General features: G+C 39.1%; 1 protein-coding gene and 1 non-coding gene across 2 annotated transcripts in view; one reads left to right on the plus strand and one right to left on the minus strand.

Annotated features, from left to right (window-relative positions):
- The first annotated feature begins 14,109 nt into the window (after positions 1-14,109).
- The window catches only part of SUMO1 (small ubiquitin like modifier 1), a 29,362-nt gene continuing 17,260 nt past the window's right edge, over positions 14,110-26,211 (plus strand). Inside the window, exon 1 of the mRNA XM_029934046.1 lies at positions 14,110-14,278. Within this exon, the coding sequence (XP_029789906.1) occupies positions 14,267-14,278 (12 nt within the window). The 5' untranslated portion in view covers positions 14,110-14,266. The remainder of the gene's footprint in view (positions 14,279-26,211) is intronic.
- LOC115288767 lies at positions 16,826-16,928 on the minus strand. Its single transcript, XR_003907171.1, has one exon. It is a non-coding gene; the product is annotated as a U6 spliceosomal RNA (small nuclear RNA).

Genomic DNA, 26,211 nt, shown 5'->3' on the forward strand with positions numbered 1-26,211 from the left:
AAACACCCAGTAGTGTGATTACTGAATCATACAGTAGTTCTATTTTTAATTTTGTGAGGAATCTCCATACTATTTTCCACAGTGTCTGCTCCAGTTTGCATTCCTACTAACAATGCATGAGAGTTCCTTTTTCTCCACATCCTTGCCAACACTTGTTTCTTGTGCTCTTGATTTTAGCCATTCTGACCAGTGTGAGGTGATATCTCACTGTACTTTCGATTTGCATTTTTCTGATGAAGAGTGTTGTTGAACATCCTTTCCTGTGTCTGTTGGCCATCTGTATGTCTTCTTTGGAGAAATATTTATCCATGTCTTATGCCAATTTTTAAACTGGATTATTTGCTTTTTGGGTGTTGAGCTGTATAAGGTCTTTGTATATTTTGGGTACTTCCCCTTTACTGGATATGTCATTGCAAGTATCTTCTCCCATTCAGTAGGTTGCCTTTTGGTTTTGTTGATTGTGTCCTTTGCTGTCCAGAAGCTTTTTTCCCCCTATGTAATCTCTACACCCAATGTTCAGGCTCACACTCACAACCCTAAGATCACATGCTCTGTGATCTGACTGAGCCAGACAGGTGCCCCAGGAAGCTTTTTATTTTTATGTAGTCCCAAGTTTATTTTTGCTTTTATTTCCATTGCCCCAGGGGACATATCTAGAAAAATGTTGCTATTGCCAATGTCAGAGAAATTACTGCCTATTGTTTCTTCTAGGATTTTTATGGTTTCAGTTCTCACATTCAGGTCTTTAATCCATTTTGAGTTTATTTTTGTGTTATGGTATCAGAAAGTGGTCCAACTTCATTCTTTTTCCCATTCTGACCCTTCCAGCAGGTCAGTTGAAGCAGGTCCTGAGGGAGAGGGTGAGAATGGGGTAGGGCAGGGAGCACAGAGAATGGAGGCAAGACAAGGTCTCTGATCAAGCCTCATTTATTGAGAGAACACACACATCTTATAAAGGGTAGAAGGCGGGAAACAAGGCAGCTAAGTAGGTCAGTTGCTAAGAAACAGGGTCAAGTGATTTTTAGGAAAAGGCTAGGGTAAAGAGGAAACCAAAACTGCAATTTTAGCACAGGCCTGAGGGGCCAATAAGGAAGCCCAGACTGACTGTCTCCAGCGCTGAGCTGGGGAGTGATAACACTGCCCTGCCTGCAGGCGGCTGATCTTTGTTCTTCTGGCAGCTCCCCACACCATTCTATATTTTTTCTTCCTTTGTCAAAGATTAATTGACCATGTAATTGTTGATTTATATCTGGTTTTTCTATTCTGTTCCATTGATCTACATATCTATTTATATGCCAGTACCATACTGTTTTTATTACTACAACTTTGTATATAACTTGAAGTTTGGAATTGGGTTACCTCCAGGTTTGTTTTTCAAGGTTGCCTTGGCTATTCAGGCTCTTTTGTAATTCCATATACATTTTAGGATTGTTTGTTCTACTTCTGTGAAAAACACTATTGGTAGATTCATCTCATTTTAAAAAGCGATGGCATAGAATTCTATTCAATATATGTAGTATAGTTTATATATCTGACTCCCCACTGATAGACATGGCATTGTATACAGTTTTTCAGTTATTACCAACAATGCTGTAGAGAGCATCCTTGAATATATGTGCTATGAACAATTGTGTCAGTATTACTAAAGGATACATTCCTAGAATAGGATGTCATGTCAAATTTATGTATATATAAAATTTTTATACTCTCAATTTGTCTTCCAATAAAAGCAAATCATTTATACTCTTTCTATTCATGATTGAGAATATTCATCTTAACAATCCATGACAATAATAGGCATTATATATCTTTGCAAAACAGGTAGGTAAAATATTGTATCTCATATTTTAATGTTTATTTATTTTGAGAGATAGAGAGAATGAGTGGGATAAGGACAAAGAGAGAGAGAGAGAGAGAGAGAGAGAGAGAGAGAGAGAGAGAGAGAAATATTCTGACTTGGGCTCTGCACTGACAACAGAGAGCCCGATGCAGGGCTTGAACCCATAAACTGTGAGATCATGACCTGATCATTGACTAAGCCACCCAGGCACTTGTATCTCATATTTAAAAAGATTTTTAAGTAATCTCTACACCGATTGTGGGGCTCAAACTCACAACCCCAAGATCAAGAGTTGCATGTTCCACTAACTGAGCCACCCAGTCACCTCTGTATCTCATTTAAATGTGCATTTATTTTATTATTATTAGAGATGCTATCCTTCTTTTCATAGGGACGGGATTAGGTTAAAAAGAATTAGCTCTGAAAACATCACACTTGGTTAGACTTATTGGAAAACAAAGAAAGCACACAATTCCTTTACTAGTTGAGCAAGGGAATCAATGAAGACTCAGCTGATACTTAGGAAATATTATCAATCCTTGTATTATAGCAAAAGCTAACACTCATTCCTCTAATAGTGTTTTTTAAATGATATTTTTGCTTTAACCCAAAATGTCTCCTTTAAAAATACTTTATTGGGGGCACCTGGGTGGCTCGGTCTGTTGGGCGTCCGACTTCGGCTCAGGTCATGATCTCTCGGTTCATGGGTTCGAGCCCGGCGTCGGGCTCTGTGCTGACAGCTAGCTCAGAGCCTGGAGGCTGCTTCAGATTCTGTGTCTCCCTCTCTCTCTGCCCCTCCCCTGCTCACGCTGTCTCTCTCTCAAAAATAAATTAAAAACATTAGAAAAAAGAATCTTTGTTAAAAATACTTTATTGGGGCGCCTGGGTGGCTCAGTCAGTTAAGCCTCCGACTTCGGCTCAGGTCAGATCTCACTTTCATGGGTTCGACCCCGCGTCAGGCTCTATGCTGATGGCTAGCTCAGAGCCTGGAGCCTGCTTCTGGTTCTGTGTCTCCTTCTCTCTCTGCCCCTCCCCCTCTCATGCTCTGTCTCTCTCTGTATCAGAAATAAATAAAACATTTAAAAAATTAAAAAAAATACTTTATTGGGGTGCCTGGGTGCTCAGTCTGGCTTTGGCTCAGCTCATGATCTCGCAGTTCGTGGGTTGGAGCTCCGCATCAGGCTCTGTGCTGACAGCTAGCCCAGAGCCTGGAACTTGTCTTCAGATTCTGTGTCTCCTTCTCTTTCTGACTCTTCCCTGCTCACGTTGTCTCTCTCTCTCTCTCTAAAATAAATAAAACATTAAAAAAAATTTAAATGCTTTATCAAATCAATGATGCTCAAATTGCTACCATAAATATCATAAAGGGAGCTTGGGAAATTGCAAATGCCTGATTCAGCAATCATGTTACATTCATTGGACAAGGAACAATTAAATGGTTTCCACTTTTTGCCCATTATGAATAATGCTGCTATAAACATTTATGTACAAGTTTCTGTGTAGACATGTGTTTTCACTTCTTTTGGATACACACCTGAGAGTGGATTTCCTGAGTCATATTTAATTCTATGTTTAACTTTTTGAGGAACTGTCAACCTGTTTTCATAGCAGCTGCACTATTTACATCCCCAGCAGCTACATTTGAGAGTTTCAATTTCTCCACATCCTTGAAAAGAATTGGTATTTTCCATTAAAAAAATAACTGTCTGTAGGCAGACAGTTACTGCTGAGGCAGTATTTCACTATGGTTTTGATTTGCTCTTTTAATTTATTAAAACAGTTTTTTTTCTTGCAAAGAATCATATGAACAGCAATTTTTGTATAAATGTAGGGTGAGTGGGCAATCATTGTCTGTAATCAAAATATAGCAGGAACTTTTAAAACTGTGTATTAGTCAAGATAGGACAGATAGGGCTGTGGTAACCAGAAGTTCCGTGGGGCGCCTGGGTGGCTCAGTTGGTTAAGCACCCGACTTCAGCTCAGGTGCCGATAGCTCAGAGCCTGGAGCCTGCTTCAGATTTTGTGTCTTCATCTCTGCTTCTCTCTTGCTTGTTCTCTGTCTCTCAAAAATAAATAAATGTTAAAGGTTCCAAAAGTCAATGAATTAAAATAATAATGGTTTATTTCTTTCTCACACTACACGCATACTGTGTGTTGGCAAAGAACAGGGCCGTATTTATCAATGTCATTCAGGCTCTTAGGTTAATGGATGCAGTCACTATCTTTGAAGTTGCTAAACTGTGTACTAGAGGAAAACAATTTGGGGCTGTTTCACACTGCCAAATTACATATTCTGTTACTTGTTCTCCTATAAATGACATGTGTCACTTCCATTCATAATTCATTGGCTAATACTAGTCATAGGGCCTCATTCAACCATAGGAAACTAGTAATCCTATTGTGTTCTTGGAAGGTTGAGGGTCGAAAATCTTTGGGAAGCAGTACTCATATATACCAGAGTATGCCCTTCTGGACATTAAATACTTGGCTCACTCTCCTTATTGAAGGTAAAATACACTCACCATCCTCCTAAGGAGACAACCAACAGTGTCATTTAGTCACAGCATCAAGCTTAAAAACCAGGATTTCTGGGAATACACAGTAGTGTGTGTCAAGGAAGCTGTGAGGACATCCCATTAGTCCAGGTTTGGGTCTCTTGTGACCTAGAGATCTGTCAACTAAAGAGGCAAGTTATCTGCATCCATATACTCAGTATGCCAACTGACATGCCGACTATAATCAAGTCCCCATTTGGAAAGGGGAAGATTGGAAGGCACATAGTAGTCACTTGTCCAAGGATGTTTTATCCTTGTCATGGGAAATGTGGTCTTGTTTAGGCCTTAATGCTGGTCTTTGGGAGGGACTCTTTTGTCCATTGTTCTTCAGGCCTCTTGCTGTTGTCCTTCTGGGAGTTTCTTTTTGTTTACTCTCCTTGGTCATATGCAAATAGTGGACCTTGTAAAGCACACCTTTTTTGGGATTTTCTCAGCTTTGTTAGCCTACTTTGCTGATGTTTTCAATCTAGAGTTGTGGTTTCTTTGAAGCAGTATAACTCTTTCAAGAACCTAAGTCTTTTGGGAAGTTCTATTTCTGGCAGAGGGAGACTAGCTTGATTTGAACTAACTTACCTGTTGAGACCTACTAGAAAAGGTGGAGAAAAAGAAAAAAGGCACCCCTCTTCTTTTTCTTTTTTAAAGTTTATTTATTTATTTTGAGAGTGTGCATGCTCGAGTGAAAGAGGGGAAGGGGCAGAAAGAGAGGGACAAAGAGAATCACAATCTGGCTCTGTGCCGACACTGTTGACAGCATGGAGCCTGATGCTGGGCTCCATCTCACCAACCTTGAGATCACGACCTGAGCTAAAATCAAGAGTCAGTCACTTAACCCATTAAGCTACCCAGGTGCCCCTCCTCTTCTTCGCCTTCTCCTTCTTAAACTTCTCTATCTTATGATTTCTTCTCCCAGTGAGAGTGGAGTTGCAAGCTACACTAATTTCTAAATATAAATATATGGATAGTCCTATTCATAGAAAACAATATGTTTTTTTTTTAAACTTTATTTTTGAGAAAGAGAGAGAGAAAATGTGAGTGGGGGAGGGACAGAGAAAGAGAGGGAGAGAGAGAATCCCAAGCAGGATTCATGAGAGTTCCATTCAGGGCTTGATCCCAAGAACCATGAGATCATAACCTGAGCCGAAATCAAGAGCTGGAAACCTAGACAATTGAGCTATCCAGGTGCCCCAGAAGACAATATGTTAATTGCACTTGTAGTTTAATTGAAAAGGCCCCTTCTTGAGAGCTGATATTAGGGAGATTATTATTTTTTTAATCATAGTTTATTGTCAGGTTGGTTTTCATGTAACACCCAGTGTTCATTACAACAATTGCCCTCCTCTCTACACATCACCCATTTTCCCCTCTCCCCGACCTCTATCAACTCTTAGTTTGTTCCCAGTATTTAGGAATCTCTTATGGTTTGCCTCCCTCCCAAATCGGGATATTTGAAATGTTTTTAAAGCCTATTGGATGATCTGCCAAGAGATGGGAAAGGTTTCCACTTTTTGTTACTCTGCTTTTGAATGGCACCTGAGACCATTCAATAAATAAATAAATAAATACATAAATACATAAATAAATAAATACTTCTTCAGACAGCAAAGAGGTTGTTTATCCCTGAATTTAGGAATTTATTCTTGGCTGGTTTGTCCATCAATTAACACAACTGTGGAATTCTACTTTACCCATAGTGCCATGTTAGTGCAGGGAAAATCTGTGGGGGGAGGGAGAGGAGAGATAAAGAGCTGGTGATACCAAAGCATAAGTACATAGCAAATGTGCAGGTAATGTTTAATTTTAATTTCTCCAAGAATCTTGTTTGAGAAACGATAGAAAATTGGTCCAAGTTCTTGGTGTTTCTTAGTCTCTCCAATATTACTTGGAGAACACCATTCTTACATTTAATTTAAAAACTTGTTCTTCTGGGGTGCCTGAGTGGCTCAGGTCATGATCTCACACTTTATGTGAGGTTCAAGCCTTGCATCATGCAGGCTCTGTGCTGACAGCCTGCTTGGGATTTTCCATCTCCCTCTCTGTCCATCCCCAGCTCAGGAGCTCTCTGTCTCTCAAAATAAATAAACATTTAAAACAAACAAGCAAAAACTTGTTCTTCCTCTTTATTGCTATTTGCCAAACTTATTCATTGGTTCACTGGCTTCCTTACATTCCAGGCCCTGCAGTCCTCTAGAGTGAATTTAGTTTTTCCTTCCTTCCTTCCTTCCTTCCTTCCTTCCTTCCTTCCTTCCTTCCTTCCTTCCTTCCTTCCTTCCTTCCTTTCCTTCTTCCTTTCACAGTGAATCCAATTCCTATGTGATAACCTACCAACATCCTAGTCTTCTATTCCTCTGTCTCTTCATTTCTTAGAGCATTTGGACCATGAACTTCCAAGTCCACACCCTAGTCCTTGCATTCGGCACACACGTGTCCACTCTCTCTCAAAATAAATAAATAAACTTAAAAAAATTAGCATTTTGGAAAACTAGTATTCATCATAGTGAATTTGACAGTGATGAATATGTTTTTTTTCTGATGAGTCTAAAAGTGTAATGAATATTATTGAAGATATTTTTTGATGAATCTGTGACAATAATGAATATGACTTATAAATATTTCATAATGATATGTGTCGATATTTAGGAGATCTATATGATTCAGTGAATCAATGTTTTTTAAATGACCAATCCATGATGTTACAAAATTATGCATGAGTAAAATATCTATATAACATGTAAGATAGACCAATGAATTTTTTTTATGTAATAGCAACAAGTTCATTGACATGATTTTAAATTCCACATTTCAATTGCTGAGTTTGGGTGTGCTATCAAAGACAATATTCATGAGTTCAAGCCCTGCTCAGGCTCTTCTCAGACAACTCAGAGCCTGCTTCAGATTCTCCCTCTCTGCCCCTTCCCCTCTTCCTTTCACACTCTCCCTCCTAAAATAAATAAATAAACATTTAAAAAAGGTAGAGAATATTCACCATTACTGAAAGGCTATTAAAATGCACTCCCCCATTACATATCTGTATGAGGCTGGATTTTCTTTACATATTTCAACCAACTACAACCAATATGTCATTCAACCTGTTATCTTATATCAAGGCAGGCATTAAAGTTACTTGCAAAAATCAGGGCACCTGAGGTGGCTCAGTCAGTTTAGTGTCTGACTCTTTTTTTTTTTCTTTTTTTTTTTTTGGTATCTGATTCTTGATTTCAACTCAGGTCATGATCTCAGGGTGGTTGGGATCAAGCCCTGAATGCTCAGCATGGAGCCTGTTTGGGTTCTCTCTCCCTCTCTCTCTGTCTCTCTCTCTCTCTCTCCCCGCCTTCACTCTTCCTCTCTCCCACTCGCAGTCTCTCTCTAAAATAAACAATTTAAAAAAATATATATTTTAAAAAAGAAATTTGCAAAAATGAAAAGCACTGCCACTCTTCTCATTCATTTCTTTTGTATTTGGAAAACATGGTCATTTTTCAAATAAATAAGTTATGCTAACACACAAAAGGTTTATTATTTTTTAATGGATTATTAATATATATTTAAAAATTTATCAGTTTGAGGCACCTGGGTGGCTCAGTTGGTTGAGCATCTGACTTCGGCTTACATCATGATCTCATGGTTTGTGGGTTGGAGCCCCACATCGGGCTCTGTGCTGACAGCTTGGAACCTGGAGCCTGATTTGGATTCTGTGTCTCCCTCTCTCTCTGCCTTTCCTGCGTGCACTCTGACTCTCTTTCTTTCTCAAAAATAAATAAACATTAAAAAATTTTTTAAAAAGATAGATTTTCTCAGGTTAATATCTGATGTGTTAAATTTTGGTACATATAATACACATAAACAAAAGCTTGTTGGGATAATTTTTAATAATTTTAAAGTTTATTTATTTAATTTTATTTAATTTTATCTTTTTTAATAGTTTATTGTCAAGTTAGTTTCCGTATAACACTCAGTGTTCATCCCAACAAGTGCCCTTCTCCATGCCCAACACCCATTTTCCCCCACCCCTCCCCCCATCAACCCTCTGTTCTCAGTATTTAAGAGTTTCTTATGGTTTGCCTCCTTAACGATTTTTTTTCCCTCTTCCCCACCCCTATTGTCCTCTGTTAAGTTTCTTCTGTTCCACATATGGGTGAAAACATATAGTATCTGTCCTTCTCTGCCTGACTTATTTCACTTAACATAATACCCTCGAGTATTTTTTTAAATGAATTTTTGAAAGTTTACAGGAGTCCTGGGACCAAAATGTTTAGGAATTGCTGCTCTAGCTTATTTCGACTTATCCTTTGTACTTCTTTTCTTTTGTATTTTGTATTTCAATTTCAATTTTATTTTTTTGGAAGCTTTTCATGACCATCCTGGTTGGACATTAGCATCCTATATGCTCCCTTAATAATGCACGATGCTTTACTTATTACTAGCAACTCTTCTCAAGACCATTGTATTTTCTGTTTTGTTTTTGTTTTTTGTATAATGGTTTTACTGTGATCTATTTAATATGTACAGTTCACCTATTTGAAGTATACAATTTTTAGTTTTTTAGTGTACTCAGAGATGTACAACCATCATCACAATCAATTTTAAACCATTTTTGTCACTCTCATGAGCAACTCTGTGCCCCTCAGTAGTCAGTCCCCATTTCTCCTGTAATCCCGCAGCCCTAGCAGAAGGCTGGAGCAGTAGCCCACCACAGGCATGTTCACTGTATTGAGCTTCACTTTATTGCACTTAGCAGATATTACATTTTTTTTTTTGCAAATTGTGGATTTGTGGAAACCTTTCATCAAACAAGTCCATTGGCACCATTTTCAACATCATTTGCTCACTTTGTGTCTCTGTGTTACATTTTGGTAATTCTTGCAGTATTTGAAACTTTTTCATTATCATTATATTTGTAACGGTGATCTGTGATTAGTGATCTTTGATCACTATTACTATTGTAATTGTTTTTGGGTGTCATAAATAGTGCCCATATTAGATAGCAAACTTAATAAATGTGTTTTCTGACTGGCCATTCCTGTCTCTCTCCCAATCCTCAGGCCTTCCTATTCTCTGCGACACAATATTGGGATTAGACCCATTAATAAAACCTATAATGAGTTCAAGTGAAAAGGAGAGTCTCATGTCTCTCACTTTCAACCCAAAACTAGAAATGATTAAGCTTAGAGGGGAAGGTGTGTTGAAAGCCTAGGTAGGCAGGCCTCCTGTGACAAACATCCGAGTTGTTTTTATTTTTGTATTTTTACATTTGTTTTATTTATTTATTTATTTTAAAGTGTGCTCCACTTCCAACAGGGCGTTAATTCATGACCTGAGATAAAGAATTGCATTCTCTACCAACTGAAACAGTCAGGTGTCCCCTAAACAGTCAAGTTGTGAGTGCGAAGGAAAAGTTCTTGAAAGAAATTTAAAGTGCTACTGTAGGGGCACCTGGGTGGCTCAGTCAGCTGAGCATCTGACTTTGGCTTGCATCATGATCTCATGATTTGTGGGTTTGAGCCCCACGTTGGACTCCATGCTGACAGCATAGAACCTGCTTGAGATTTCCTCTCTCCATCTTTCTGCCCCTCCCCGACTTGTGTGCATGCTCCCCTGCTCTCTCAAAATGAATACATAAACTTAAAAAAATGCTAACCTAGTGAATTATGTAGATGACAAGAATGCCAAATGGCCCTATTGCTGATATGGAGAAAGTTTTAATGGTCTGGATAGAAGACCAAACCAGGCATAACATTCTCTTAAGTCAAAGCCTAATCCTGAGCAAGGCCTTAACTCTCTTTAATTCTATGAAGTCAGACATAGGTGAGGAAGCTACAGAAGAAAAGTTAGAAGTTAGCGGAGGTTGGTTCCTGAGGCTCAATGAAAGGAGCCATCTCTATAACATAAAAGTACAAGATGAAACAGCAAGTGCTGATAGAGAAGCTGCAGCAAGTGATCCAGAAGATCCAGCCAAGATAATTAATGAAGCTGACTATACTAAACCAAAGATTTCCAATGTAAATAAAATGACCCTTAATGGGAAGAAGATGCCATCTAGGACTTCCAGTAGCGAGAGAGGAGAAGTCAATGTCTGGCTTCACAGCCTCAAAGGACAAGCTGACTCTCTTATTAGGGGCTAATGCAGTTGGTGACTTTAGGTTGAAGTCAATGCTCATTAACTATTCTGAAAATCATGAGTCCTATAAGAATTATGCTCTATCTATTCTGCCTGTGCTTTATAAATGAAACAACAAAGCCTGGAGGACAGTATATATGTTTACTGTTGAGACCTACTGCTCAGAAAAAAAAGATTCCTTTCCAAATATTACTGCTTATTAACACTGAGCTGGTCACATAAGAGCTCTGATAAAGGTGGACAATGAGAATAATGTTTTTTAAAAATTTTTAACATTTATTTATTATTGAGAAACAGAGAGAGACAGAGCATGAGCATAGGAGGGGCAGAGAGTGGGGGAGACACAGAATCAGAAGCAGGCTACAGTATCTGAGCTGTCAGCACAGACCTGGACGTGGGGCTTTAACCCACAAGTGATGAGATCATGAACTGAGCTGAAGTCAGACACTCAACTGACTGAGCTACCCAGGAGCCCCAGAATAATGTTGTTTATTATGACCACTGAGACAACATCCATCCTGCAGTCCACAGATCAAGGAGTCCTTTTGCCTTTCAAGGTCTATTATTTAAGAAATACATTTTATATGGCTGTAGCTGCCGTAAACAATGATGTAATTCCTCTGATGACTGTGGGCAAAGTATATTGAAAGTCTTTTGGAAAGAATTTACCATACCAGATGCCATTAAGAACATTTATGATTCATGGGAAGAGGTTAACATTTCAACATGAATGGGAGTTTAGGAGACATTAATTCCAACTCTCATGGATGATTTTGAGAGGGTCAAGGCTTCAGTGGAAAAAAGTGACTTCAGATGTGCTGGAAACAGCAAGAAAACTAGAATTGGAAATGGGGCTTGAAGATTTGACTGATTTGCTGCAGTCTTATGATAAAACTTCAATGGACAAAGAGTTGTTTCTTATGGATAAATGAAAAAAGTGGTTTCTTGACAGGCAGATAACTTCTGGTGAAGATGGTGTGAAGATTTTTGAAATGACAAAAGATTTAGAACATTACATAAACTTAATTGATAAAGGAATGGCAGGGTTTGAGAAGATTGACTCTAATTCTGAAAGAGGTTCTACTGTGTGTAAAGTGCTGTCAAACAGCATCACATGCCTACAGAAACTGCTTGTGAAAGAGTCAATGTGGCAAATTTCAGTGTTATCTTCTTTTAAGAAATTGCCACAATCATCCCATCCTTCAGTACCTACCAACCTGATCAGTCAGTTGGCCTCGACATTGAGGCCAGACCCTCCATCAGCAAAAACGATGACTTACTGGAAGCACAAATGTTTAGCATTTTTTAGCAATAAAATATTTGAAAATTAAGGTATATACATTGTTTTCTAGACATAATCTGTTGGACACTAAATAGACTACTAGTGTAGTGTAAATGTAACGTTTATATATAGCCCTGGAAAACTAAAAAATTCATTTGACTAGCTTTATTGTGATATTCCTTTATTGCAGTGGTCTGGAGCCAAACCTTCAATATTTCTGAGGTATGCAAGTAATCTATTTTCTGTCTCTATAGATTTGTCTATTCTGGACACATCATATAAATAGAATCATTCTTGGGGCACCTCAGTGGCACAGTTCATTAAGCTTTTGACTCTTGATTTCGGCTCAGGTCATGATCTCATGGTTTGTGAGTTCGAGCCTTGTGTAGGGCTCTGCACTGGTAGCACAGAGCCCACTTGGGATTCTCTGTCCTCCCCTCTCTCTGCCCCTCCCCTGCTCACTCTCTCTCTCTCTCTCTGTCAAAATAAAGAAATAAAAGAAAAATAGAATCATTCTTTGTGGCCATTTCCCTTCACTTAACATGTTTTCAAGGGTCATCCACATTGTATGAATAGTTTATTTTCATGACTCAGTAGTATTCCATTTTATGTGTATACTGCTTTTGTTTGTCCATTAGTTGTTGGCATTTGGATTATTTCCACCTTTTTGCTATTATGAATAATGCTGCTGTTAATATTTGTGTAACTGTTTTTGTATGGACATATCAATTCTTTTGAATATATATCTAATAGAATTACTGGGTGATATCATGGTAACTTAACAATTTGAGGAATTGTTAGAATACTTTTCAAAGCACTTTATATTTCCACATAGTATATGCGTTCCAATTTCTCCGTATCTTTGTCAACACTTATCATCATCTGTCTTTCTGACTACAGACATTCTAGTGGGCATGAAATGGTACCTCACTGTGGTTTTAATATGCATTTCTCTGATGGCTAATGATGTTGAATATCTTTTCATGTCCATTTGTCCATTTATATATCTTTTTAGGAGGAATGTCTATTCAGATCTTTTGTCCATTTAAAAATTGTTTTACTGTATTATTGGGTGGGCTGGGTGGTTAAGCATCTGACTCTTGATTTTGGCTCAGATCATGATCTCATGATCATGAGTTTGAGTTCCACATTGGGCTCTTTCCTGACAGCAGAGGGGCTGCTTGGGATTCTCTGTCTCCTTCTCTCTTTGTCCCTCCCCTGCTCACACCCTCTTCCAAAAATAAGCATTTAAAAATTGTATTATCTTATGATTGAATTGTAATCATTTTTTATGTATTCTGAATATGAGATCCTTATCAGATATATTATTTGCAAATATTTTCTTTATTCTTCATATTTTTTCAACATGAAAGACAGTTTTTACTTTTGATGAAGTTTTATTTATTTTTGTTTGGTTTCTTCTGTTTTTGGTGTTATCTAAGAATCCATTGCCTAATCAACAGTCTAGAAGATTTATGACTGTATTCTCCTAAGAATTTTAAGTTTTAGCTCTTACATTTAGGCCTCTGATCCATTTAAAGTTAATTTTTCGTATGTTGTGAGGTAGTGATCCAAATTCACTCTTTTCCATGTGGATATCCAGTTGTCCCAGTAACATTTGTTGAAAAACTTCTTTTACCATTAAATTGGCTTGCTATTCTTGTCAAAAATTAATCAGTGTATGAGGGTTTATTGATTTACTTCCAGAATCTCAATTTTATTTCATTTACCTAGATCCTTATCTTCTACCCTATGCCAGCAGGACCACTGTATTTTAAAGAAGAAATCATGTAAGAATCATTTTTTAGCTCAAAGCAACGAATTCAAGAGTTGATATTACCTCGTCCTCCCTACCAGTTTAGAACTTTCCCAAGAATCTCTTACATCAAGATTGTGTCCAATGGGATCGTTTTGTTTTGTTGCCTTTTTAAAAAATCAAGGTCAGGCCAGGTGGCTGATTAACCAAAAGTTAGCTCTAAAGTAAAAAGTACTGGTATTTATTTAGGGAAGTTGACGACCGTGGCCAGGAAGGGACAATGGAAAAATCTTGAATCAGCTTTCAAAAACGTGCAGTGTCGGAGGGCGGGAGTGCAGGCTGTCAGTACGGCTGCAAACACAGACTGGGGACCAGGCACTTTTCCCCTGGAGGACAGGCTCGGACGGAGGCGAAGCGTCTAGTCCTCAGCGGAGCTGGGGAGACTGGCGTTAACTCACTCGCGCTACCACAAATAAAGCACCTGTCTGGCCCTCCCGCCTCCGGGCAGCTTCCCCCACCCGTTTTCCCGCCTTGCCTTTCCACTTTTCCCGATCCCTCCTCCCGGGGCGTAGCGGAAGTGACGCGACGCGTAGCGGAAGTCTCTCTAGCCGCGGTGTTGTGCTGTTGGGAAGAGAGACGGATTTGTAAACCCCGGAGCGAGGTTCTGCCTACCCGAGGCCGCTGCTCTGCGGAGACCCTGGGTGAAGCCACCGTCACCATGTCTGACCAGGTACCAGGCTGGGAGCGGTCCGATGGCAGTGGCCGAGGCCTTACTCGGCTGGTGCGCCTGCTTCTCGGCTGGGGCCGGGGATGAAGGCGCGGGGGAGGGGAGAGCAGAATGGGGGAGGGGGCTGCCGGTGGGGACTTGGCAGGAGAGGGAGGGTAGTGGACTAGTGTCGGAGACGCTGGGGCCTGCCGCGGGCCTCCGGGAGCCGCCCTGCGCCTTTCCCGGCCTGCTCATCACCCCCGTGCCCCAGCGTCTGTGATCGCGGCCTCCCTTGAGTCGTTCCCCCTTCTTTTTCCGGGGTCGGCCAGGTGCAGAGCCCAGCTTCAGCCTCCTTGAGAGGGTCCCTTGGGAACACGTCTGTCTCCCTGTCCTGAGGACTGACTGCAGAAGCAGGGCCCTAGGCCCCAGTTATGTAACGGGAGAGAATCCCAGCCCGGGAGGCTCTGTGGCCCTGAAAAGCGGCTGGACTCCACTTTTTGGTTCTCGGTGTTAAGATTGTCCAGGAGTGGGGACGTGGGGGCGGGAGACGTCTGGTGTTGCTGGGAACCTTAAAAAGCTCTGCTTTCTGTTTGGGTTGCAGCTTGGGCAGGGCCGCCGCTGCTCTGCTGAGTCTTTTTCCGTGTGGTGGTGCAGAGCTGTCGCCTCCTTTCTTGTACTTTCCCATTTCTTACTCGGGATTGGTTCAGCAACTCTCCACTTGTAAGAGAGCACTCAGAATAACCAAGAAACAAAGTCGAACAAAACTGGTAGGGCAACAGAAAACATTTCATCTGAGCATTAGCCTGAAGCTGATAATTTTGAAGGAAAGATAGGAAAACTTCGTGTATGTAGAGCAGTTGCATAACATTCACGGAAAGCTGCCTATTATGGCAAAGTGCCCCATTTCAGTGTTAACACCAAAAATTTACTTGGGATTTGCACTCGATCAGGAGTGTTCAGTTTTGCTGGGTAAGTTTTTCTTTATGGCTAGTTTTTAATTCATAACGTTTGTGTCTGGACTCCGATGACTTTGACTTTTTAAAGTCTTTTTGGATCTTTCCCTTGTTTAATGATAGTTATCTAGAAAACTTAGTTTTCATTCAATTCCATAATGTACTTGAACTTTTAAATTTAACACACTTATTCCCCTGGCTTTTAACCCAGTTAAAGGGAAGCTTTTGTGGATTTGTACTGTTGTGCAAATGTATGTTGGTATTTTTAAAGCTTAATCATAATCTAGATTAATTTTAGATGGCTCTTCTTAACAGTCTAGATTAATTCCCAAGTTGGTATGGGAATTTTAATTGGCATTTTAAGTATCTCCCTGGATAGTTGTTTACTTGGTTACCAGGGAGGAAAGAACAGGTGTAAATACTTAATTTCATCAGCCTTTTATTTTGATGCTAGGAAGCATGTTGAAATTTACTATAGTCTGATGAAAGAGCAATGTACAGAAAGAATTATAAACTAAATTGTAGAACTTACTGCTCCAATTTGAATTCCAGTCATTGAGAGAGACATAAAAGAAGAAATAAAGGACTTAGTATACTAACAGGTGGCCAGAGGTTCTTTAGTTTCTTTTTTAGAGGGTCTTTGAGGTCAAGACTATTCATAATACTAGGACATTATTTATCTTTTTCACTCTCCTCCTTTCCTGTGTTTTCAGTGGCATTTTGAAAACACGTGACCTGTGATAACACAACAGATTGAAATATAGAAGCAGATGTGAAAGTCTAGCTGGTATTAAGCCAGACGTTAAAGAGATTGGCAAAAACGCAATATCGTGTTGTTCTCACTAGACAGAATTGTTGTTATTCTCATTTTATTTTCAACAAAAATGTGTTATTTGTTAATATATAGTGGGTTTATTGTTTATTTTGAATGAATTAAATAATTAAAACATTTCTCAGTTTCAATGTCTTAACTATAAACTTGAATAAATATAACTAACCTAACAAAAGCTTTATGGAGTTCCAAATGCTTTTTTAAGAGTGTAAGAGATTTGAGAACTGTTGCTCCATTCTGTTTGACCAGCATCATTATTAATAATCAAGACCTAGTACAATTTCAGTGTTGGGTGCTAAGGATTTAAAGAGGTATGAAGCTGAACTCTTACCTTTAAGAGGCTTATGAGCAAGAATAAGAATCTCAAGTTATTACTGTACAATATCAGCAGCATGAGACTGAACCACTGTCCCCAGAAGACAATCTTAATTTAAACCAAGTTCTTTAAGAAGGATGCATTTTTTGAGGCACATCTCAGAAATTTGTTATCTGGTGCTAAGATATTGCAGTTGAGTAACAATTTTAGGTTAAAATATAGGTAAACATTAAAATCGCGGAAGACTTGAATTTCTGGGTTCTCTGGTGATGAGGAAAAATTATTTTGTAAAGTTGAGTAAAATAACTTTCCTATAATTCTAACAATTGCCCGCATTATCTAGTGGATTTGTGAACCATTACTGAATAATCCTCCAAAACAGGTTCTAAACCCAAAGTCCATAGACCCTAAAGGCTGAAAATCATTGAAATTGTATGGAGTGTTTTGTATTTGTACATTTGTATTTTTTTAAAAATATGGAACGCTTCACGAATTTGCATGTCTTCCTTGCACAGGGGCCATGCTAATCTTCTGTATACACAATTTTAGTATATGTGCTGCTGAAGCGAGCACCATGTGTGTTTTTTTTTTATTTATTTTGAGAGAGTGTGTGTGAGCACAAGTGGGGGAGGGGCAGAGAGAGAATCCCAAGCAGGCTCCACGCTGTTAGCACAGAGTCTACATAGGGCTTGAACTCACAAACGTGAGATCATGACCTGAGCTGAACTCAAGAGTTGGATGGTTAACGGACTGAGCCACCTGTGTGCCCCAGAACGTGTATATTTTTAGGGAGAAAAGCCTTATAGCTGAGATACATGATCCCTCAAAAAGGATAAAGAAGCCTTTAACCAATAAATAGTAGATCTCATTGGGTGTTCTCCTTTGCCTGATTTCAAGCAAATCTGTTTCCATAGAACCAGAAGCTGACTATCGAAATTAGTATGGGTAATTTGTACAAATATTTTCCCTTTTTTCTTCTTTATTCAAGTTTATAGTGGTCCACCCCCCCCTTCTCCCCCATGCCCAAATCATCAAAGGTAGCATGGACTTCAGTTCTTTAATTCATGTCTATTTTTAATAATTGGATGATTGACTCAAATGTTAACTGAATACTGTTGTAAGCACATTCACTCTCCCCACCCCCACTTCAGAGAGAAATTGAATGATTTTCTTTTAAGTCAAGGATTTGGAAGGATTATATAGTTCTGGTTATTTATTGGTACTTTACAAACTACCTCAAAACTTAGTGGCTTAAAATATCAGTTTTCTATGTTTCTCATATACCTGCAATTTGGGTCGGGGTCTGTGGACTGGACTTGCCATTGCTCCTTGGTGTGTGGGGCCTCAGCTGGGATTACATGTTTGGGGGCTAGAATGGATGGGCTCTTCATAAAGTCACAAGGCCTCACTTAGTGGTTTCACCATGTGTTTTGCTCCCCTAGAATGTTGATCTATGGCACCTCAGGGCTCACAAGAATGTGAATGTTCCCAGAGAACCCTGGCTGGAAACCTCAAGTTTCCTAGGACCTAGCCTTGGAAGTCACTTCTGTATTCTGTTGGTTAGGCAGATCACTAAGGCCAGCCCAAATTCAAGGGAAAGACATTTATTTATTTATTTGGGGGGATCTAATTGACATGTAGTATGTTAGCTTCAGGTATACAACATAATGATTTGATATTTGATGTATATATAATGATATCATTATAATAAGTCTAGTTAACATCCATCACCATGCAGTTACAATTTTTTTCTTGTGATAAGAATTTAAGATCTAATCTCTTAGCAATTTTAAAATATGCAGTACAGTATTAACTGTAGTCAACAAGGGAAAGGCATTTAGACTTCATTTCTCAATGGGAAGAGCAACAAAGAATTTATAGTTATCTTTAATCTGCCACATTAGTTGTATTTCTTCTGTCAGGATTGCATTATTCCCTGCAATATTCTTTATATTTTTCTGTTGTTAATGTTTACATCTTACTGTTAGCTTGAGATAAAGAATATGGTGAATTGGATATATATTAAAATTCATAGTTATGTATACTACTTATATATTAAGATTGTCAAACTGTAACTGTGACTTAAGCATGTAGTGATACTTACAGTAAGCATTCCATGCCCCAGCAAAAAATTGATAGATACATTCTATTTTCTCTCTGATAGATACATGAGCTGCTGCTAGTGGATGTTGTAAACATAAAAGTTATAATAAAATATTGCAAATAAATGTCACCTAAACAATATTTAATAGTATTTTGAAAACTGAATATGATTGTTATGGTTATAGTACTCATGAAGGTTAGATGAGTTGTTCAAATTGAAAACTATAAAGCAAATAGGTCTTCATATCTTTTAGCCCCCTTGGCAGTTAGAATGTCTATTACATTAGCAATAATTGCACCCCAGATAAACCTCATTGACTGTGATACTGCCAGCAAAGCTGAGGATGTTTCTATTATAGCTTTTTCAAAAAAAGTTTTATTTATTTTGAGAGAGTGAGCACAAGGCAGGGAAAGACAGAGAGGGAGGCAGAGAATCCCAAGCAGGCGCTGCGTTCTTTCTGAGCGCAGACAGAACCTGATGCGGGGCTTGATCCCATGAACCATGCATGAGATCATGACCTGAGCCAAAATCAAGAGTTGGATGTTTAACTGATTGAGCCACCCAGGTGCCCCTTGACTATAGTTTTTATATATAGTTTTAAAATTATTAACTTAAGTGTTTTTCTCTGTTAGAATGATTTTGAGGGTCAAGAATCAGGCATTTTTATTCATCCTCATTTCTTCAAGTGCCCAGCACACTGACTGGATACTTAGTAAATATTTGAAGGAATGACTGGTCAGATTCATTCATTTAAACAAGTAGTTATTGAATATTTCAGGCACCATTCTAGGCCCTAGAATTGGAGGGTTGCCTCAGGAACTTGAAGCAGCTGGTATCTTCCTCCTCCTCTTTCAGCCTCTATGGTGTTTTGTTATTGAGGAAGAAGTTGATCGTCATGGAGTACTTTTCTTTTTATGATGTTTTTACATTCCTTATTGATCTTTACTTCTATTAGCAATAGACCTGAGAACTTTATCTTTTAAGATCAAATCATTTGCTTCTTCTGGAACATTAGAATTATTATAATTTTCTCTAAAATAGGTTTAGTATCCCGTTTTAGAATTTTCTGAAATTGTGATTTTTGAGAGGTAGATGTTTTTGATACTCTGCTTCTTTAAAAAAGTCATGGGTACAGGGCTCCTTGGTAGCTCAGTTGGTTAAGCATCCGACTTCAGCTCAGGTCATGATCTTACATTTGGTGAATTCAGGCTCTGCATTGGGCTCTGCTGACAGCTCAGAGCATGGATCCTTCTTTGGCTTTTGTGTCTTTTGGGTCTCCCTCTTTCTCCTCCCCCCACCTCATGATCTGTCTTTTTCTCAACAATAAATGAACATTTTAAAAAAATCCCAAAAAGTCATGGGTACATTCACACATCTATTATTGAGCACCTTACTTTTACAGTTAAAAATTTTTTTTTAATTTCTTTTAAGTAATGCCTATACCCAATGTGGGGCTTGAACTTATGACCCTGAGATCAAGAGTTGCGTGTTCTTCTGAATAAGCCAGCCCAGAACCTCCTTACTTTTACAGTTAAAATTGTGGATATTCCTGTAATATAACTTCAGTTTATTTAAAGATGTGTTCTATTTGTTATACTTTCTTATTTTGGCCTTTTTTTTTTTTTTTTTTTGCATTCATTTGCCTTCACTGAGCTAATGACAATCTGTAGGAAAATTAGAATTCTGTTTGCTGGACTCTTTTCAATATCTAGGGCCAGTTATTTTTCAGGGTTTTTCCAAAGATTGATATATGTATCAGAAAATGCACATAAATGCATAGCTTGTTGAATTTTCAGAAACTGATCACATCCATGCAGCCAGTACTCAGGTTAAAATCCTCTGCCCTGACTACTAATTAGATTAATTTTGCCTGTTTTTATACATTGTAATGTTACATAAAAGAGTCATATGGTATATACTTCTGTGTTTGACTTCTCTTGCTCAACATTGTTAGATTTGTCCAAATTATTTTGTGTGGTTATATGATCTTAAATTGCATTTAAAAAAAATTTTTAATATTTATTTTTGAGAGAGAGAGAGAACACATGAGTGAGTGGGGAAGGGGCAGAGAGAGATGGAAACACAGAATCTGAACAGTTCCCAGCCTCTGAGCTGTCAGCACAGAGCCCTATGCCGGGCTTGAACTCACGAACAGTGAGATCGTGATCCGAGCCCAAGTCAGACACTTAACCGACTGAGCTACCCAGGCACCCCTTAAATTGCATTTCTAATTACATTCCATTGTGTGACTGTACCACAATTCTCCACTCTGCTTTTGATGCACAGTTTTGAGAAAGAAAAAACTTGTGTGCGTGAGCAGGAGAGGGGCAGAGAGAGGGCAACAGAGGATCTGAAGTGGGCTCTGCAGTGACAATAAGCAGAGAGACCCATGTGGGCCTCAAACTCATGAACCGTGAGATCATGACCTGAGCCAGAGTCATTTGCTTAACCAGCTTAACCATTCAGGTACCCTGGGTTCTGTTTTTAACATAAAACAAATAATACCTATTTACAGTATCTCCTATGTCAGTTTGGATTTCTTTTGGGCTGAGTAACAGAAAACCTGACACATATAGTAGGTTAAACAAGTATGTGTTTATTTTTCTCATGAAACAAGAAGTATATGGGACACTGGGTGGTTCAGTTGGTTAAGCAACTCTTGATTTTAGCCCAGGTCATGATCCCAGGGTTGTGGGATTGAGCGCCATGTTGGGCTCTGTGCTGAGTGTTGAGCCTTTTTAGGACTCTGTCTTTACCTCTGCCACTTTCCTCTCCCCCACTCACATACTCTCTCAAAAAAATCGAAATACTGACATAAGTAGTTCAGGGCTGGTAAGGCAGTTCCACAGTGCCTTCATACTCCTTTCTCCTCCATCCATAACAGATGTTTTCTCTCTCATGCCTGTCGCCTGTGGGCACCAAGAAGTTATGTTGTGCCTTTGTTCCAGGCAGGAGAAAGAGATGGAGCAAAGGGAAAATATATGTGCCAAAATCAAGTCTGTCAATGTTTTTTAATCTCATTGCCTGGCACTGTGTGACGTGGCCATAAGAGAAGCTAAGAAATACGTTTTTTTAGCTGGGCAAAACTAGGCTTCCCTTTGTGAGGAAAAAGGAGAAAAGGGATATTGGATAGGTAATTACCAATATCTGTCAACCTCTAAATGTGTTTGCTGGTAGTTTTATATACAGTCAAGCCTCTGCATAGGTCCATAGTTGCAGCTCAAAGAATAGTTTGCACAACCAGTGTGATTTTCAATTATAGTTTTTAGTTCCTGGTAAATTGTACATCTAGTGTTTAACCACACGTCTAAGGTTGATTGTAAATTTGCAGAAGAACCAGTGTCTGGACAGCTTGACTTAAATGTTGAAGTTATGGAGCTGGGTCTGGTTGGTCTCATTCCAGATTTCCAGTACTGTGTCTTAAGTTTGAACACACAGCATGAAACTGAAAATGTATGTGTATTTTTGTGTTTTTAGAATTGTGGTAAGTCCATTGAAATAGGAGGGGGATGATGTTATTGTAATTTGGGTTTTATATTTTTTAATAATGGTTGTAAAAGAATTTCCAACTTGAGCCATGTTGAACTTTTTTTCATTAGGAAATAAAATGAAATAAACGAATTCTAGTCAGACCTGTGATTAACAGATTTTTTTCGGAAACTTTGAGTGAATGCATTTTCTGTGGAAAAAACTTTAATGTGTATGTAATTGTACTCATATAACAATCTCCTGGCCTATTTTATTTCATCTACACTGCTCTAATCTACTCCCTCATATTCTGAAGGCAATCCCAGGTGTATAATTTCATCTATAAATATTTCAGTATGTATCTGGTATGTGGTAATAGTTATCACACTTTTAAAAAAATGAGATGTTAATGTCATCAAATTAGAGTAAATATATTCTTTGTTTTGGGGTTTCCTCAGAATCTCCCCTCCCACTTTCAGAAGAATGAACAACTCTTGTGTAGCTGAAGGGTCATTGACACATGGGAAATAGTTAAGTGTGATGTCCTTTCATGTGATTAAATTGTCAACATACTGATTGCCAATGCCTCTAAGCAGAGTTCTTGTTCTTTTGACTTTGAAATGGCTCAGGAAATTCTCATGAATTTTGTACATTTGTAAATGAGTATTGTTGTGTTTTTCATTCTTTCCAGCATAATTCTCTGTCCAAATCCAGCCATCTTCTATTTACAAGCTGTTCCTTCCATGTCTTAGAAAGAAAAGTTGATAGTGCCTGATGTGTGGTAAAATCCTTTACCATTCCAGTTACCATGATTCAGGCTCTGGATGACAGAAACCTGAAAATTTAGCGGTTTTTGGTTCCTTTATTTGATCTTGTGCGTATAATTTACTTTTCTTTCCATTTGCCAGTTTCTTCTGTTCTACGGCTGTGTATCCTTTCTAGGCAAATCAACCAGCCCTCTCTGGGATTCTCTTTTCTCTGATGACCTGTGTCCCAGAGCCAGTGCTGAATGCTTTCACTGTTTCGTAAGTGGTGTGCCATACTGTTCTGTATTGGCTGCTTTTTTACAGGGGAGAGAAGGAAAGAAGACATACAAAAGACACTGAGATCACTGGAAATGACCTTTGTCCTTTTTTGTCCAGGATCTTCTCATTTTTCAGGCTAGTTTGTCAAAAGGAAAAAAGATAGTACATGAAAAGTTTTGATGACTAAATTAAGCAAGCATGAGGCCATAAAATAAGTGGTACAGATGATACTGCCGTAGTGCTTCAGGGTTAGGAAGAGATCATCAAAATGTAGTGGCTAGGGAATGTGGCAACTTATTTTTGGAAAGTTCATATCCTGGTTGTTCACATGTTCTTCTGCAGTTGAAATGAATTATCTTTTATTTCCAACTGTGAATATAAAACACTGAAAGGACTGTGTTTTTGGACTGTGTTGTTCAGATTGACTTGTGTACAATAAAAGTATGAGGCATTAGTAAGATTTTGTGGTATAATACAGAAAATAATGTCACCTGATTTGACTGCATTAAATAACCTACAATTTGCCTGGGATTACAGAGATTATTAAGATGAAAAAACTTGGGTCCTCTCCTTGTAAACTTGTAGGGAAGTCAAGACATACAAAACTGTCACAGAAAGTATTAATTTATTTAGCAAGAATATTGAATATCTTCAAAGTACCAGGCACTGTGCATAATCAAATGCAAACAAAAGTAAAAAGTATGCAGTGAAGAACTCAATCTGGTAGAAGATGCAGATATGCCAACGTGTGGTTATAATAGGTGAAAGTGTATGGGAATGTTTAAGAGGGTGATGAGAGAAGTCAGTTTGTAGGAAGTGATGCCTGAGTGGTATTGAAAGGGAAGTAGGGTAGGAAAGGGGTTCTAAGCAGTGGTGATTAACAGGTACACATATGATGGAGATACGGTAGAGGGTGCTAGGTGTAAGGGATTGTAGATTAATTTGGCTGGAGCAAAGGATATTATTAGCAAGAGAGATAGGAGATTCAGGCTGGATTGCTAGCTGGGACCAGCACATGAAGGACTGGTGTGTGTTAGGTAAGGAGTTTGAATTGAAGATTCTGCCTGAAGATTCTGGGCAGATCAGATTGCATTTTAGAGAGGTGGCTCTGGTGGTAGTTGGAGAATTGAAGGGAGCAAGACTGGGGAGATCTGTTGCAGTAATATTTAAGGAGCAACAATGAGTACCTGAAATAAGGTAGTGGGATGGAGAGAAGAATAAATTTGAGAGCCACTAAGAGATAACACATTGTCAGAATGGTGGATGATTGTGAGATTTAAGAGAGGAAGTCTAGCCAAAGAGGACACCTAAGTTTCTGTTTTAGACAATTGAGTGTATGGCAACCATTTTCTGTCATTGAGAACCTGGGAGGAAATTTTGTTTTGTTTTTTAATTTGGTTTTCAGGAAGAGGAGTTAAAATTAACAGAGGAAATAATGCGTTCAGTTTTAGATACCTACCTTCAGGTACCGTGAGACATCTAAAGTGGAGATATTTATTTTTGATACAGAGAGAGACAGAGCATGAGAGGGGGAGGGGCAGAGAGAGGAGGAGACACAGAACCCGAAGCAGGCTCCAGGCTCTGAGCTAGCTGTCAGCACAGAGCCTGACGAGGGGCTCGAACCCACCAACGTGAGATCTGACCTGAGCCGAAGTTGGAGGCTTAACCGACTGAGCCATCCAGGTGCCCCTATTCAAGCATTTTGGATAAATGAATGTAAAACTCTGAAAAGTTGTCAGATTGGAGAGGATGACTGTGAGTCATTAGGATCTGAGAGGTAGGTGGAATCATGGGTCATCCAGGAGACAAAGCAGAGGACCGAGGACATGGAATCCAGAGGAGACCCCCAGCATTTAAGGAAATAGCCAAGATAAGAGAGAATGGAACCTTGGAGGCCAAAGGTGGAGAGTTTCCAGGGAAGAAATCATTGTCTATTGTGTTACAATTAAAAATGAGATTTGAAATTGTCCAGTAAATTCAGCAATAAGGAATTGAAGGTTGCTTGAACTGAATTGAATTGAATTGAACTGGCAACCTTGGTGGCAGCAGTATCAAGTGGAATGGTGGTGTATAAACCGGATTTTGTGGGTTTAAGGGTGAAAGTGGAGACAGTTGATGCTGAGTCCTCTTGTAAGAAGTTTGAAGAAAAAAATGAGGACAACAGCTAGAGAAGATGGTCAACGAGAGAATATTTTATTTATTTAAAAAAATTTCTTAAATGTTTATTTTTGAGAGAGAGAGGCAGAGTATGAGCAGAGGAGGAGCAGAGGGAGAGAGGGGAGACAGAATCCCAAGCAGGCTCCAGGCTCTGAACTGTCAGCACAGAGCCCAACACCGGGCTTGAACTCACAAACCTCAAGATCATGACCTGAGCCGAAGTCGGACGCTTAACCGACTGAGCCACTCAAGCAGGTGCCCCTAGACGGGAGTATTTTAAAAATGAGAATAAATGCCATGGAATAAGAATAAATTCCAAATAAGAGCATTAAAGGAAAATATTAATCCCAGGTTTGGGATTGGGAAGGTTGGGGCGGGAAGGGGGTGCTGTGGTTCCTGGAAGAGGGTTTTTTTTTTTGTTTTTTTTTTTAAATCTCCTGGAAGAATTTTGTCTTATTTATTTAGTTTTAATTTTTTAAAATGTTTTTTTATTTATTTTTGAGAGGCAGAGAGAGACAGCGTGAGCAGGGGAGGGTCAGAGAGAGAAGGAGGCACAGAATCTGAAATAGGCTGCAGGCTCTGAGCTGTCAGCACAGAGCCCGACGTGGGGCTCGAACCCACAAACTGTGAGATCATGACCTGAGCCGAAGTCGGATGCTCAATTGACTGAGCCACCCAGGCGCCCCTTATTTATTTATTTTTATTTTAGGGAGAGAGTGGAAGCTAGGAAGAGAGAGAACGTCAAGTAGCTCCCTACTCAGTGCAGAGCCTGACACAGGGCTCCTATCCCATGACCCTGAGATCATGACCTGAGCCCGAAATCAGGAGTCAGATGCTCAACATACTGAGCCACCCAGGTGCCCCCTTTAGAGTTTTTTTTAATACTGGACTTTAAATGACATGTGGGATGGAGTTCTCTGAGGTGATTTCAGAGAAGTTGAGGGGAGGAGATATATTCTAGATAGAAGAAATGGGTTGAAGGTGGAAGAACGCTGATAGACTTTTCAGGGAACAGCAAATAGTCCAATTTAACTGCATCCTCAGGTTTGTAAAGAAAGTGGTAGGAAAATGAGAATTGAGTTTGGTAATGGAGGAACTGAAT

Source organism: Suricata suricatta, chromosome 3 (genome assembly GCF_006229205.1).
Source record: "Suricata suricatta isolate VVHF042 chromosome 3, meerkat_22Aug2017_6uvM2_HiC, whole genome shotgun sequence".
Classification (NCBI taxonomy): Eukaryota; Metazoa; Chordata; class Mammalia; order Carnivora; family Herpestidae; genus Suricata; species Suricata suricatta.